This window comes from Choloepus didactylus, chromosome 20 (assembly GCF_015220235.1).
Source record: "Choloepus didactylus isolate mChoDid1 chromosome 20, mChoDid1.pri, whole genome shotgun sequence".
Lineage (NCBI taxonomy): Eukaryota > Metazoa > Chordata > Mammalia > Pilosa > Megalonychidae > Choloepus > Choloepus didactylus.
The window spans coordinates 27,257,847-27,273,679 of NC_051326.1; the positions used below are offsets into that span (position 1 = coordinate 27,257,847).

At 37.0% G+C, this 15,833-nt stretch overlaps 1 protein-coding gene across 2 annotated transcripts in view; it reads left to right on the forward strand.

Moving 5' to 3' along the window:
- PPP3CC (protein phosphatase 3 catalytic subunit gamma) overlaps positions 1–15,833 on the forward strand; it is a 128,226-nt gene that overhangs the window by 15,749 nt on the left and 96,644 nt on the right. For both annotated transcript variants that reach the window (XM_037813097.1, XM_037813098.1), the window contains exons 2-3: positions 2,135–2,332; positions 7,901–8,025. In XM_037813097.1, coding sequence (XP_037669025.1) covers positions 2,135–2,332; positions 7,901–8,025 — 323 coding nt within the window. The remainder of the gene's footprint in view (positions 1–2,134; positions 2,333–7,900; positions 8,026–15,833) is intronic.

The window sequence follows — 15,833 nt, forward strand, 5'->3', positions numbered from 1 at the left end:
AAGAATAGTATTGTGAACATATCAAAGTGAAAATCACCCAGCTTCAAATATTAATTCAATGTTAGTCTTTTTTTTGTTTATACCTCTCTTACTCCCCATCCCCTAATTACTTTGAAGTAAATCCCATTTCATCTGAAACTATTTCAGTAAGAATCTCTGAACTGTAAAGGATTCTCTTTTATTGTTGTTAAACACAACCATAGTTCCATAATGTTTTAGTAAAAATTTAACTAAACTTGTTCTGGACTAAACTTTTGACTTGTCTCAAAAACTCACCAGTTGAATAAATAAGAAATACACCGTAATATTTTATTTTTGTTTTGTTTTGGAAGTGTATTATTCTATTAAAACAGCATATTGAAATTTTGTCTACACACTGGAATATGTCCTAACAGCCTAAGCCAATCTTGTCTTCCTGACCTCTTAAGAAAACACAGCCAGAGCTCTACAATGCCTCAGCCATCAGACAGAAATTAACTTAAAATGGCTGGCCAAGGCCTTCTGCATCTGAAGGCAATATATTTTGGCTTAAAAAAGAGGAGGGGAGGTGGAATTGGTAAAGCAGGAGTCTAGCATAACATAAGACCCATTCTCTCTCTCCCAGTAACACTTGAATGGTCAGAACTGAATTCCTTATAAACGTAAAAGGTCAGTGCTTTACCCCAATATCTGTTAAGTCCCTTAATAGCCCATTATTATTCCATCTGTGACTATATCTAAAGATGACTCTGTAAGAGGAATGAATTTATATTTTCAACTAATACCATCCTTTGAGGGCCAATGTGTTCCATAAGCCTAAAATTATCTTATTTCTACATAAGCTAAGAGAAACACATTTGAGTTCTAGAATACCAGGATTTGATGAATAAATTGCTGCTCAAAAAAAAAAAATAAAAATAAAAATAAAATAAATATAAAAAAAAACAGCATATTGATATTCCATGTGAATAGCAGAAATTAAGATGTAATTTATCCTTTAAATAACTGGGGTACTTTTGAGAGTGAAAGTGAGCAATATTAACAATTATGCTGAAACAGATGTTGAAATCTGGGACTGACCTGGATAGACTGGGAAAACAACAGTCCCCCATCTCAAGGTAATATTTAGCTATTTTACTGATTGGGTAGCTACTATCATTTTTTTTTCAGTGAGATTTGAGTAGTCAAAAATGAGTCAAGTAGTAGCTGAGCAGAAGGAAACTTTAGGAATTTGTTTACTTGTAAATAATTCAGAATGGTATGCTAGATCAAGTGTTTTTATTAAGTGCCTATAGATAACAATTTGGTTCTTAACTCTTCCAGTAACTGGAAGTGGTACCATGAGATAAATATCACAAATTAAATTGAACCCTGCCATTTAAATTTATGATTGATACACTTGTGGCTCTTAGATCTCAGGGGCTTAAAGGAGGATATGCTATAAAATAGGTAAATGATGAGATGATAGCTAATTTTAAATGGCAGAATTTTTTTCTATGTTGCTAATTCACTGTGCTATTATATGAACTTTATACCAAGCATAAACTAAAGTTAATTGTTAGCATTTCCAGCTTAGAAAACATAACTAGACTTTCCATATCAGTGAATTGTTCTTAGATATACTCCATCCTATTAGTGGTATCCCCTTGTTGTTGTCAGTAATAAAATACATTAAGAACTGCCTTTTAATATTAAAGTATACATTCATGATTCCCCTCATCAGGAACTGAAGTCAGACTTCCAAAACATATGGTTTCATTAGGTCAGTTCTTTGGAAGAAATAAATACCTTTTGAATGTTGTGATTTTTTCTCTTCCATTTTAATACCTTTTCCATAGATAGAAAGATAGATAAAAATATATTCTTGCCATCTATTTCATTGTCTTACTTTTAGTTTATTCCCTGACCCAGCTTCAAAAGTGTTTCATGTTTATATATTACATTATATACATATATGACTTTAACTGTTGCCTTTTTTAAAAATTGTAATTGATCGTCTATAATATACAGTACTTGGAATTTTTTTCCACTTAGTGCCGGTGCTGTGAATGTGAAATGGCAATTAGATTTTATCTGTCACATAAAAGAAGCGTGTTCATGATTGTTCTCTATACATTTAAGTATTTTAAATTAGTTTTTTTTTTTCTCTTCTTAGCTGTCCCCTTTCCTCCAACTGAACGGCTGACTTTGAAGGAAGTATTTGAGAATGGGAAACCTAAAATTGATGTTTTGAAAAACCATTTGGTGAAGGAAGGCCGACTGGAAGAGGAAGCAGCCTTAAAGATAATCAATGATGGAGCTGCTATCCTGAGACAAGAGAAGACTATGATAGAAGTGGAAGCGCCAATCACGGGTATGAAAAGTTTCACTTACTAACTTTGTTCGTCAGAAACTTAGATCTTTCAGAGTGCTCCTATGCCAGCTAAGTCCCAAAACCCAGAGGCAATACGTTCTTCAAAAACATCAATTAGATGTGTCCCTTTTGCTCATAAAGTTGACACCCCTTTTCAACATGAACAGGTTAGGGTGGTCACTGCATAGACATCCCTGAAGATTGAAGATTGAGAAAGTGATTGAACTAGAGGAAGGGGTAGCAACAGACAAGATGGAATTTAACAAACAATTATGAATACTGAATATTTATATAATTTTCTTTTTCTTTTTGCTAGGATATTAGAATAGTTGGAAGGAAAGAGCTGAAATGGTGGAATTGTAACTCATAGCATCCTTTGAAATTTGTTCTATAGCTCCTAGTTAAATGGTAATTTTTTAATTCAATTTTATTGAGATATATTCACATACCCTACATTCATCCCTGATATACAATCAGTTGTTCACAGCACCATTATATAGTTGTGCCTTCATCACCACATTCATTTTTTGAACATTTTCATTACCATACACAATAAAGAATAAAAGTTAAAATGAAAAAGAACACTCAAAATATCCCATCCACCCCATGCCTCCCTATTATTCATGGCTTAGAGAGAGAGGCCACGTCTGAGCAACAAAATAGGTTCTCTGGGGGTGACTCTTAGGCACAATTTTAAGTAGGCTTAGCATCTCTCTTCCAGTAACAAACTGCATAAAGGCAAGTCCCAAATTGAGGGCTCAGCCTTCTAATTTGGTAGTCCCCAATTCTTGTGAGAATATTATTAATTCCCCAGGTGGGGAAGTTTAATATTTCCACATTTTCCCCCAGACCCTCAAGGGGGCTTTGCAAATGCATTTTTATGCTTTGCCAGAATTATTCTGGGGATGTATTGGGGCTTCACACTACCTGCACAGACCAACCAGACCTCACTCCCCAATCAATGCTCCATGTAATTATGTTGTTTGAATAAACTGACCATACAAGTCAAATTATATAATGTGTTACAAAAAATATAGATTTTGCACCTAATAAACGTCTCTTCCTTTCATCCCACACAGAAGCTGAAGCTTCAAAAACGCCGTCAATATCATCCTTTACCCTTCAGTCTGATTTACCTTAGTCCTAACCAAGTTCATTTAGTTTATATCTCTAATTGAAGTCTGATTTCTTTTTTCAGACTCTTTAACATTTGCTGTGTGGGGTAATGTTGACATTCATAGCAAGTCTCTGGCTCTGAGTCTCAGGTATCACACAGATATTCAAAGTTCCAGGGACCGACCAGGTTATACACAAAGAGCTCAGCACCTCAGAGTTAAGAAATAACCATTACCACTCAGGAATAGATGTAACTGCTGTAAGAGCTTACAATCTGGGAACCTTTACAATAAACCTTACCCTGATAACCTATATTCTCAGACACAAGTCTCAGAGTTTGCCCATTATATTTAGCCCATATTAGTGATGCATTATAATATTTTTCTTTTCATTTCTGGTTTATTTCACTCAACATACTGTCATCAATGTCCATTCACCCCACAACTTCAGTACTTCAGCAGCTCAATACTCTATTGTATGTATATACCATAATTCGCCATTCCGTTCATCATTCCATGTACCCTTAGGCCACCTCAATCCAATGCAAATCATGAACACTGCCACCATAAACCCACTTTGCAAATGTCCATTTGTGTCCCTCTGTTCTAGTTTGCTAATGCTGCTGGAATGCAAAACACCAGAGATGGATTGGCTTTTATAAAAAGGAGTTTATTTGGTTACACAGTTACAGTCTTAAGGCCATTAAGTGTCCAAGGTAACACATCAGCAATCGGGTACCTTCACTGGAGGATGGCAAATGGCGTCCAGAAAACCTCCGTTAGCTGGGAAGGCACGTGGCTGGCATCTGCTCCAAAGTTCTGGTTTCAAAATGGCTTTCTCCCAGGACGTTTTTCTCTAGGCTGCAGTTCCTCAAAAATATCACTCTTAGTTGCACTTGGGATATTTGTCCTCTCTCAGCTTCTCCAGAGCAAGAGTCTGCTTTCAACAGCTGTCTTCAAACTGTCTCTCATCTGCAGCTCCTGTGCCTTCTTCAAAGTGTCCCTCTTGACCATAGCTCCTCTTCAAAACATCACTCACAGCTACACTGAGTTCCCTCTGCCCATCAGCTCATTTATATGGCTCCACTGATCAAGGCCCACCCTGAATGGGTGGGGCCATGCCTCCATGGAAGTATCTCATCAGAGTTATCACCTACAGTTGGGTGGGGTGCATTTCCATGCAAATCTAATCAACACCGATAAGTCTGCCCACACAAGATTACATCAAAGATAATGGCATTTGGGGGGACACAATACATTCAAACTGGCACACCCTCTTTTCAGTTCTTCCAAGTATATACCCAGTAACAGGGTTGCAGGACCATATGCAACCCCATGCTTAGCTTCCTGTGTAACACTGCCTTTCAGATGGGCTGCACCATTCTACTTCTCCACCAACGGTGATTAGGTATATCCCTTTCTCCACATTTTCTCCAGCACTTGTATCCCTCTGTTTATTTAGTAGATTATTATTCACATACCGTACATTCCATCCTAAGTAAATAGTCAGTGGTTCCCTGTATAATCACGTATTTATGCTTTCACCACCATTATCTATATAAGGACATTTCTATTTGTTCCACAAAGAAAGAGGAAGAGGCGAAAAAAGTAAAGAGACAAAAGAAAAGGAAAGAAAAAAATTACAACTAAGAAGCAACAAGAAGAAGAAATAAAATTAAAATAAAATACAATAAAAATGTCAGACAACTACACCAACACCAAGAATCCTATACCCCTTCCTTATATCCTATAGATATTTAGCTTTGATTTATTGCCTTTGTAATAGTGGAAGCATATTTTCTAGTTTGCATTGATTGTTTTTTTTTCCTCCAATACCACCCCATTTTTAACACCTTGGAAAGTTGGCATCCATTTGTTCTCCCTTATGTAAAAACATATTTGTACATTTAATCACAATCATTGACCACTCTAGGTTCACTAAGTTATACAGTTTCAGTCTTTATCTTCTGTCTTTCCTTCTGGTGTTCTATATGCCCCTAATCTTCCCCTTTCAACTGCATTCACAGTCATCTTTGTTCAGTGTACTTACATTATTGTGCTACCATCACCCAATGTTGTGCTCCAAACCTCTCTCCTGTCTTTTCCTATCCGTCTGTAGTGCTCCCTTTAGTATTTCCTGTAGAGCAGGTGTCTTGTTCACAAACTTTCTCAGTGTCTGTTTGAGAATATTTTAAACTCTCCCTCATTTTTGAAGGACAGTTCTGCTGTTATAGAATTCTTGGTTGGCAGTTTTTCTCTTTCAGTAACTTAAATATATCGTACCACTGCCTTCTTGCCTCCATGGTTTCTACTGAGAAATATGCACATAATCTTATTGAGCTTCCCTTGTATGTGATGGACCTCTTTTCTCTTGCTGCTTCCAGAATTGTCTTTGTCTTTAACATATGATAATCTGATTATTAACTGTCTTGATGTAGGTTTATTCGGATCTATTCTGTTTGTGGTATGCTGTGCTTCTCAGATCTGTAATTTTATGTCTTTCATAAGAGATGAGAAATTTTCAGTGATTATTTCCTCCATTATTGTTTCTGCCCCTTTTCCCTTCTCTTCTCCTTCTGGGACACCTGTGACGTACATTCAGGCACTTCATGTTGTCATTCAGTTCCCTGAATGTTGTTCATATTTTTCCATTCTTTTCCCTGTCTTTTCTTTTGTGTGTAGGATTTCAGATGTCCTGTTGTCCAGCCCATGAGTCTTTTCTTCTCCCTCTTCAAATCTGCTGTTGTATGTCTCCATTGTGTTTTTTATCTCCTATATTGTGCCTTTCATTCCCATAAATTCTGCCAATTTTTTTTAGATTTTTTATTTCTTCCTTATATTTGCCCAATGTCTTCTTTATATCCTTCATCTCTTTTGCCATATCTTTCCTCAACTCGTTGATTTGATTTTTGAACTGATTTAGCGTATTTGTTTGAAGATCTTTAATTAGTTTTTTCAATTCCTGTATTTCCATTGAAGTGTAAGTTTGTTCCTTTGACTGGGCCATATCTTCGTTTTTCCTAAGGTGACTCAAAATGTTTTGTTGTCTTGGTATCTGGTTTCCTTGATTACTCCAATCAGATTTTCCCAGAACAGAGGGGCCCAGGTCTCATGAGGAAGGTATAATCAGTATCAATTTTCCCTGAGTTGCTGCTTGTCTGACTTTTCCATGAGGCCTCTAGACTTTACCTATCCTGCCCAGCAGTTGGCACTAGTTAGCCTGCAGCTCCTCACCAGTGTAAAGAGGTGCGATCCCTTTAACTCACAGTGGATCCTGTCCCACCCAGGGGCTGAGGGTGTCAAAAGCCAAGCTTAAGTTGTTTCTGGGTTCCCCCCCACTCTCCAGGCCCTGTGGTCTGAGTTCTCTGAGGGAGGGCTGCCACTTGAGCTGGGCTCCACTCCTCCTTTTCTTAGGGAAGATACACCCTTTAGGGAGTTATCTTCTCCACTTGAATTCCTCCTTTGTCTCTGACTCTTTTTACTCCACCCTTGCCTGGTTCTGCAATTGAAAATGCCTGAGGCTCCCTAATGAGCAGCTTAGAATGAGAGAAAAAAAAAAAAAGGAAAAAGAGCAAAAGCCCCTTTTCAGAGCCAGTCCCCAACCCCTCAGTTTCACCAGTTGGCCGGTGTTTCTACTCAGTTCTCTGTGTCCCTTTTCTTGGAATACAGCCATTTTTCAGTACCCTGAGCTCAGCCATCTCCAAAAGCCTCTGTTTTTATTTAGTTTAGTTTTTTTTTTTTTTTTTTCCTGTGCTTGTAGCTTGTATTCAGTAGTCTAAATTTGTTAAATTAAAACCACAATTGGAGCTTGGTTGAGCTACAATCCCTTGCTCCTGTCAGGGACTGCTTCTTTCTCCCACAAGTGAAGTTTTGCAGCTCAGCCTGCCATGCCAAGGGGAGGGGCGCCAGTCTGCAGTTTGATTGACAGTTTTTATGCTGCGATCTCAGCCATTCTATCCATTCCTGACTGGTGAATGATGTGTGAACAGTCACAGATGTCCACCAGCAGTTGTTCCAGACGGTTTACTAGTGGTTCCTGGCTATTTACTGGTTGCTCTTGAGGACTAGCTAAATTCCATACCTCTGCTGCCATCTTGCTCCACCTCTCTATTAAATGGTAATTTGAAAGCTATACCTTTTTGTGTATATGTTGTATTTCACAATAAGGAAATAACTGAAACTATGGTACTATAACTCAAATACTTGGAAATTTTCTGTGTATCTACTTGTGAAATCATACTTTGAAAGATATTACCTTTTTTGTGTATGTATTTCCTAATAAGGAAATAACTGAAACTGTGGAATTGTAACCTATAATATTTTTTGAAATTTTCTCTCTAACTGCTTGTTAAATTGCACTCAGAAAATTTATGCATATATGTTATATTCTACAATAAAAAAAATGAAAAAACAAGTTAATTTTTCACATTACCATATATCCTTTTGTTTCTAGTGTGTGGTGATGTTCATGGACAATTTTTTGACCTGATGAAGTTGTTTGAAGTTGGAGGATCACCTAGTAATACACGCTACCTCTTTCTGGGTGACTATGTGGACAGAGGCTATTTCAGTATAGAGGTAAAAATTAAACAGGATATCTTGAAACTATCATTTTGTCTTTAAAAAAAAAGTTTGATTTCTGTTATTCAGTAGAAGAAATTAAAATGAGAACATTGGCAGAATTTATAAATCCTTTTACTTTCAACAGTTAAAATGATGGAGACAAAAAATTGTTTTTTATTAAATCTTATACAAAAAAATGATGGAGAAATGTTTTAGTTGATATAAAAATCTATTCCTTTTCTTTTTAACTAGTAAAAAGTCTGACATACAGAAGACTGTATGAATCAAGCTTTGCAAATAAATTAAATGATTACTAACCTTTTCTCTTGAAGATGGTATACAGACTATATAAATGACATAAATTGCTGTTCACCCTAAATGAAGGTTGGATTAGCTGATCTTAATTGTATGTTCATAAACTGCTGGGGTACAGTTAACTCTTAAATTAACTGCCAATGGTAAATAAGCGGGCACTTAACTTATTATAGCAATAATTTCTGACAGTATTGCACATACTAAGCACTAAATAAATGTAGTTTGAAGGAAAAAATGAATTACGGTTAAGATAATGAAAACTTACAATTTACTTTTATTTCTTTTGAAATTGAATGATGAGAGGAAAAGGGTTAGAATTAAAAACAAAGTATATTTCAAAGAGAAGCCTTAAAAATCTGACTTCCATTGTTCATGTCCTCTCTTTGGATTGTGTCTCTTGAGAGTTCACACCTCTTTGGATAGTTTATTTTAAATGATATAATCCCATGCAGCTGGGGTGGTAAGCCACATTTAGCATCATGTCTTGCCCAAAGAGGATTGCTAGACCAAGCAAGTCAGTATCACTGGGGTAGAAGTAGCATTGGTATTGTTTTACAGCTCCCCAGGTGATTCCTAAGTTAAACCAGAGTTAAGAACCACTCTTCTTTGACTAAAAAGGGGAAGAGAAATGAAGCAAAAGAAGGTTTCAGTGGCTGAGAGATTTCAAATCAAGTCTAGAGGTCATTCTTATGCATTATATAAATATCTCTTTTTAGTTTTTAGTGTATTGGAATAGCTAGAAGGAATTACCTGAAACTGTTGACCTGCAACCCAGTAGCCTTGATTTTTGAAGAGGATTGTATGACTGTGTAGCTTACATGATATGACTGTGTGATTGTGTAAACTCTGTGGCTCACGCTTCCTTTATCCTGTGCATGAACAGATGAGTAGAAAAATGGGAATAAAAGGTAAATGAATAATAGGGGGGATGGTGATGGGATATTTTGTGTGTTCTTCTTTATTTGTATTTTTATTCTTTTAAAAAGTATTTTATTTTGTTTTTATTTTTTGGAGTAATGAAAATGTTCAAAAATTCATTGGGTGATTAATGCACAACTATACGATGGTACTGTAAACGATTGTACACTGTGGATGATTGTAGGGAATGTGAATATGTCTCACTAAAACTGAATTAAATGCTCCTTTGCTATGGAGCATTTCAGTCTAGTTGTGTGATTCTAATATATGAGATGGATATATTTCATCATTAACAGACATAAAGCTTACCCTTATAAGGGCATACTTTCTTTTAAGAAAAGTGGTTTTGAAATTTTTCTTGCATATAAGGCATGTACCACCTATTCCTTAATGATGAACATAATTTGGTTTAATAGGTGTCTTGTATTAATTTTGGGTGATGTGGGTATTCTGTACAACTTAAAAATAAATTTAATAAAAAAAGCAAAGTATGAGCTTTAATGAGTAAAAGATAAAACTAGTTTAGAACCTAATGCAAGGACTTGAGTAAAGTGAAACCACAGTATATGCATATTTAATGTGCATTGATTTATCTGTACATGCTTAGAAAATAAAAGAAAAATAATTTTTGAAATAGTGTGGGTATTTGAATTTGTAATGAACAGATGCCCTAGAATAAGCATGATATGAGAAATTGAATCTGCTTATTCTTTCAGTCTTTTGTCCTGCCTGCTGTGTGAGAATCTCACCATATTAAATATGTTTCTGGTGATTAAAGGTGATTAAAGGTTTATTGATTAAAGGTTTATTGTTCATGTAGCATCACTCCTATATACAAGTCAGCTATCTCACTTGGTAGTCCACCAAAGAAGCAGCAATTGTTCTAAAGCTGGAGAGAAAATAAATAACCAGAGAAATATATCTTGCTTTTTGGTTAGGCAATCTAAATTCATGAATCAGAAGAGTTCAGTATATCTGCTAGGGCCTCAAATTCATTTAGTGCCAAATGTGAAGACAAAAGTTAATAGTACAAGCTAAGAAAAGAAGCATGTTTTTCCTGCTGCTCTTTTTTTTTGAAACCTTTGCATGTTTATTTATAGTTATGATTTACTTTATTCCAACAGAGCAGCCCCATTGCTGTGTTCTAATTCTTAGCCATTATGTCCTACAAAAAATAAACCTGAGCTTTTACAGTAACTTAATTAATACATAACTAAACCTCTTATAGCTATTTAAAGGGGTCTAGTTATCAAAGTGCTTATTTTCAACAAAATGCCCTGTCAGAGGTATGGCATGCTTATACTAAACATCTTACCCATTTATTCATGCAACAAATTTATATTCCTCAGCCTCTCTCCACCCCACCTTTAAAACAAAAACACAGAAGAACTTTTTACAATTGACAGGAAGTAAGCTCTTGGTAAATTGACCTTGCAAAAAAAGACTGGTTTGTTTTCAATGGAGATGAAAACACCTGAGAGTGTTCTCTCAGAGTCCAACACTGAATTGATTGGCTAAGGTCAAACACTGGCAAGGACAGGACAGAACTGCCAGGGGGATGCCACAGGGGGTCTTATCCTGAGCTTTGATCCCTAACCTCTATTCCTATGGGGACTTTGATCCCTAACCTCTATTCCTATGGAAGTAGTGCTCCACAAGTGCCAGCTAAGTAGCTAGGGTTCAGGGTCCTTCCTATTCCCCGGCGTCCTCCCATTCCTCCTCACCCTACTCTCTGCTAGCCCTCTACCTTGACAGTGCCACTCTAGATGGCAGGATACTCTGGTTCACTTAGACAACGGGATGCATGTGACACCCCTCTTTTCCCACCTTGGGCCCACACAACCCCACACTCCCACCCTATGTTGGTGAAACTGCTCTTGGCAGTGGGCTGCCAGGCCAGCAGCACCAAGGGCCAATTGGGTTATAGAGACGCACTTGACTGCCTCATTTGCCAAACGAGATTTGGTTCCAGTTTAAAGTCAAACCTGTTGCTCTTTTTAATCAATCTTGGCAAATTACCAAGGTCTCTAAATAAGTACTTAGAGTGGGTAGAGATCATACTTGCAGACTATCTCATTGAAAAGCTTCTCTATTCCTATTAATAGCATGTTTCAGTAGGCCATAAGTCAAAATTATAGATGATTGAAAGACAAAAACACAGAAGAAATTTTTATAATTGAGAGGAAGTATGCAACCTCTTCTGCAAGCATGAAGAGGTTTTAGAGATTGAAGAAGTGAATACAGGATCTTACTGAATTTTTATTAGTCATTTTATTTAATGAAACAACTTTTTAGAAAAATAATACTGTGCCGAGTTGTCTTCTTATTAACTTGTGTACTTTAAAAAAGAGTTTTAATTTGTCAATATATTCAGTAAAGTACACAAATATTCTTAATTTTTATACACATATAATATATTCAGAATATTTTGTGTTATACATTTATTTCCTCACACATCAACAAATATTACCTGAGTGCTAACTTTATGGCAGGCTGTGAGGATGAAATAATGAATCGTTTGTTACAGTGATTGAGAGGTTCTACTGGTGTAAGCAGGGTCCAGGGATACTAAATGTCCTGCAATGTGCAGGAGACCTCCTAAACTACATAGAATTATGCTTTTCAAATGATCAATAAAACCTATGTTGAGAAACATTGTTAAATTCTGGGGATAAGGAGATGAACAAGTAAAGCAAGGTCCTTTACTATATTTTCCAGTAAGAGGATGCATCAGATATTTGTTTATCAACAAGTCTATTGTAGCTAGACAGAATAATCAGGGAAAGATGTAGGAGATGTTATCAGAGAGATAGGCAGGGGTTAAATGATGTAAGGCCTTGCCAACCTTAGTAAGGAGTTTGTATTTTATTGTGAATGTGATCAGGAAGATTTATTTAGAGCAGAAATGATATATTCCTTTTTTTATTAGAGAAGTTGTGGGTTTAAAGAAAAATCATGCATTAAATACAGGGTTCCCATATATCACCCTATTTTAACACCTTCAGTTGGTGTAGTACCTTTGTTACAATTGATGAAAGCACATTTTTATAATTGTACTATTAACTATATACCATGGTTTAACTTAGGGTTCACTGATTGTGTTGTGTGGTTCCTTGGATTTTTTTTTTTTTAATTCTTTATTCTAGTAACATATATACAACCTAAAATTTCCCCTTTTGATGACATTCAAATATATAATTCTGTGCTGTTAATTACTTTCACAATGTTATGCTACTGTTGCCACAAATCATTACCAAAATGTTTTCATCATCCCAAATAGAAACTCTGTACTGTTTAAGCCTTAACTCCCTATTCCCTATCCCTTCCCTGTCCCCTGGTAACCTGTATTCTAGATTCTGACTCTGTGAGTTTGCTTATTCTGATTATTTCATGTCATGGAGATCATACAGTATTTGTCCTTTTGTGTCTGACTTATTTCACTCTACATGATGTCTTCAAGGTTCATCCAGGTTGTTGCATGTATCAAAACTTCATTCCTTTTTATGGCTGAATAATATTCCATTCTGTAATGTTTTATATATACACAATGGTTAAACATTTTGTTTAACCATTCATCGGTTTATGGACACTGGGTATGCTTCCATCTTTTGACAATTGTGAATAATGCCACTATGAACATTAGTGTGCAAATATCTGTTTGAGTCCCTGATTTAAATTCTTTTGGGTATATACTTAGAATTGGGATTGCTGGGTCATATGGTAATTCTGTACTTAACTGAACTGTCTTCCATGGCAAATGCAACATTTTACATTCCTACCAGCAATGAATGAGTGTTCCTCTTTCTCCACATCCTCTCCAACACTTGTATTTTCTGTTTTTTATTTTAATAGTAGCCATTCTAGTGGGTGTAAAATTGTATCTCATTTTGTTTTTTTGTTTGTTTGTTTTTCAGTTTTATTGAGATATATTCACATACCATACAGTCCTCCACAGTGTGCAATCAGCTGTTCACAGTACCATCATATAGTTGTGCATTCATCACCAAAATCAATTTTTGAACATTTTCCTTACACAAAAAAGAATAAAAATAATAGTAAAAAAGAGCACCCAAAGCATTCTACCCTAGTTTTCATTTAGTTTTTGTCTGCATTTTTCTACTCATTTGTCTATCCACTGGATAACAGAAGTGTGAGCCACAAGGTTTTACAATCACACAGTTACACCATGTAAGCTACATAGTTATGCAATCATCCTCAAGAATCAAAGCTACTGGATTGCAGTTTGATAGTTTCAGGTATTTTCTTCTAGCTATTCCAGTACACTAAAAACTAAAAAGGGATATCTATGTAGCATATAAAGAATGCTCTCCAGAGTGACCTCTCGACTCCATTTGAAATCTCTCAGCCACTGAAACTTTATTTTGTTTCATTTTGCTTCCCCCTGTGTGGTTTGGATGTATTATGTTCCCCCAAACGCCATTATCTTTGATGCACTCTTGTGTGGGCAGAAAATGTATTGGTGTTGTTTGGGTTGGAGACTTTTGATTGGATGTTTCCATGGAGATATGATCACTCAACTGTGGGTGAGATCTTTCATTGGATAATTTCCATGGAGGTATGGCCCCACCCATTCAGCATGGGCCCTGATTAGCTTGCTGGAACACTGTATAAGCTCAGACAGAAGGAGCGAGCTTGCTACAGCCAAGAGGAACACTTTGAAGAATGAATGGAAGCTGAGAGAGTAGCTGCAGATGAGAGACAGTTTGAAGACGGCCGTTGAAAGCAGACTCTTGCTCCAGAGAAGCTAAGAGAGGACAAACACCCCAAGAGCAACCGAGATAACATTTTGAAGAGAAGCTGTGGCCTAGAGAGGAATGTCCTGGGAGAAAGCCATACCAGAACTTGGAGCAGATGGCAGCCACATGCCTTCCCAGCTAACAGAGGTTTTCCGAATGCCATTGGCCATCCTCCAGTGAAGGTACCCGATTGTTGATGTGTTACCTTGGATACTTTATGGCCTTAAGACTGCAACTGTATAACCAGATAAACCCCCTTTATAAAAGCCCATCCATTTCTGGTGTTTTGCATCCTGGCAGCATTAGCAAACTAGAACACCCCTTTGGTAAAGAAGATTTTCTCAGTCCCATGATGCCAGGTCCAGGCTCATACCCGGGAGTTATGTCCCAATTTGCCAGGGAGATTTACACCCCTGGGAGTCATGTCCCATGTAGGGGGGAAGGCAGTGAGTTCAACTGCCTAGTGGGCTTAGAGAGAGACAGAGGGTGACATCTGAGCAACAAACAGGTTCTCTGGGGGAGACTCTTAGGCACAATTTTAAGTACACTTATCCTCTCCTTTGCAGTAACAAGCTTATAAGGGCAAGCCCCAAGATTGAGGGCTCATTTTACTAAATTGTTAGTCCTCAATGTTTGTGAGACTATCAGTAATAACCCACTTGGGGAACTCCAACATTTCTGCATTTTCCCCAGTTCCTCAGGGTCCCTGCAAATATATTTTTATTCTCTGCCCAAATTACTTTGAGATATATCAGGATTTCTCACTAACCTGTACAAACAGAGTTACATGTCTCACAGCTTCATTCCTTCTTGCAGCTGCTCAATATTCTATTGTATGCTACACCACAGTTCACCATTCTTTTCATCAGTCGATGTACCCTTAGGCCACCTCCATCCATTGCAGATCATGAATACTGCTTCCATAAACACCAGTGTGCAAATGTCCATTCATGTCCCTGCTCTCAGATCTTCCAAGTCTGTGCCCCATAACGAGGTTGCAGGACCTTATGGTACCCACATACTTAGCTTCTTGTGGAACCACCACACAGTCCTCCAGATAGGCTACACCATTCTCCTTCCTCACCAATTGTAGATAGGCACATCCGTCTCTCCATGTTTTCTCCAGCACTTGTGTCCTTGTTTATACTTTTCCCTGCAATTTTTTAGAGATATATTCACATACCATACAGTCATGCACAGTGTACAATCAGTTGTTTGCAATATCGTCATATAGTTGTGCATTCATCACTGCAGTCAGTACTTGAACATATTCATTATTCCAAAAAAAAATTTTTTTAAAGAATAATAAAGAAGATTAAAAAATTTAAATACCATACCATACAATATAATAATAATATCACACAACAACACCACTACCATGAATCCCATATCCCTTCCTTATATTCCTCTCTCATAGACATTTGTCACCTGAATAGTTAGTCTCAGAAAGTTTTAATTCCTTCCTTGCCCAGGGTAGTGCTGAAGCAGGAGCTCTGATGGGCTGTTGAAGGGTACAAAGATGAAGTCTGAGAGCAAGAAAAGAAAAGAGAAAAAACAATCCTTTTCAGAGCCAGTCCCTAGCTCCCTGAGTTTACAAACAAGAGCCAACTTGGTGCCCGTTTGTATGTGTCCCTTTTTCTTAGAGCTCAGCCCTTTTCCAGTATTCTGAACAACTCCAACACCAAAAGTCTCTGGTGTTTTTTGTTTTGTTTTGTTTGTTTGTTTTGTTTTGTTTTGCTGTTGTTGTTAGCCCCACCTCCTCTCTGCCAGGCAGGATACCCTGGGTTCCTTTTGCACCTGCTCTTGGTTTATCTGTGCTTGGAACTTTATTCA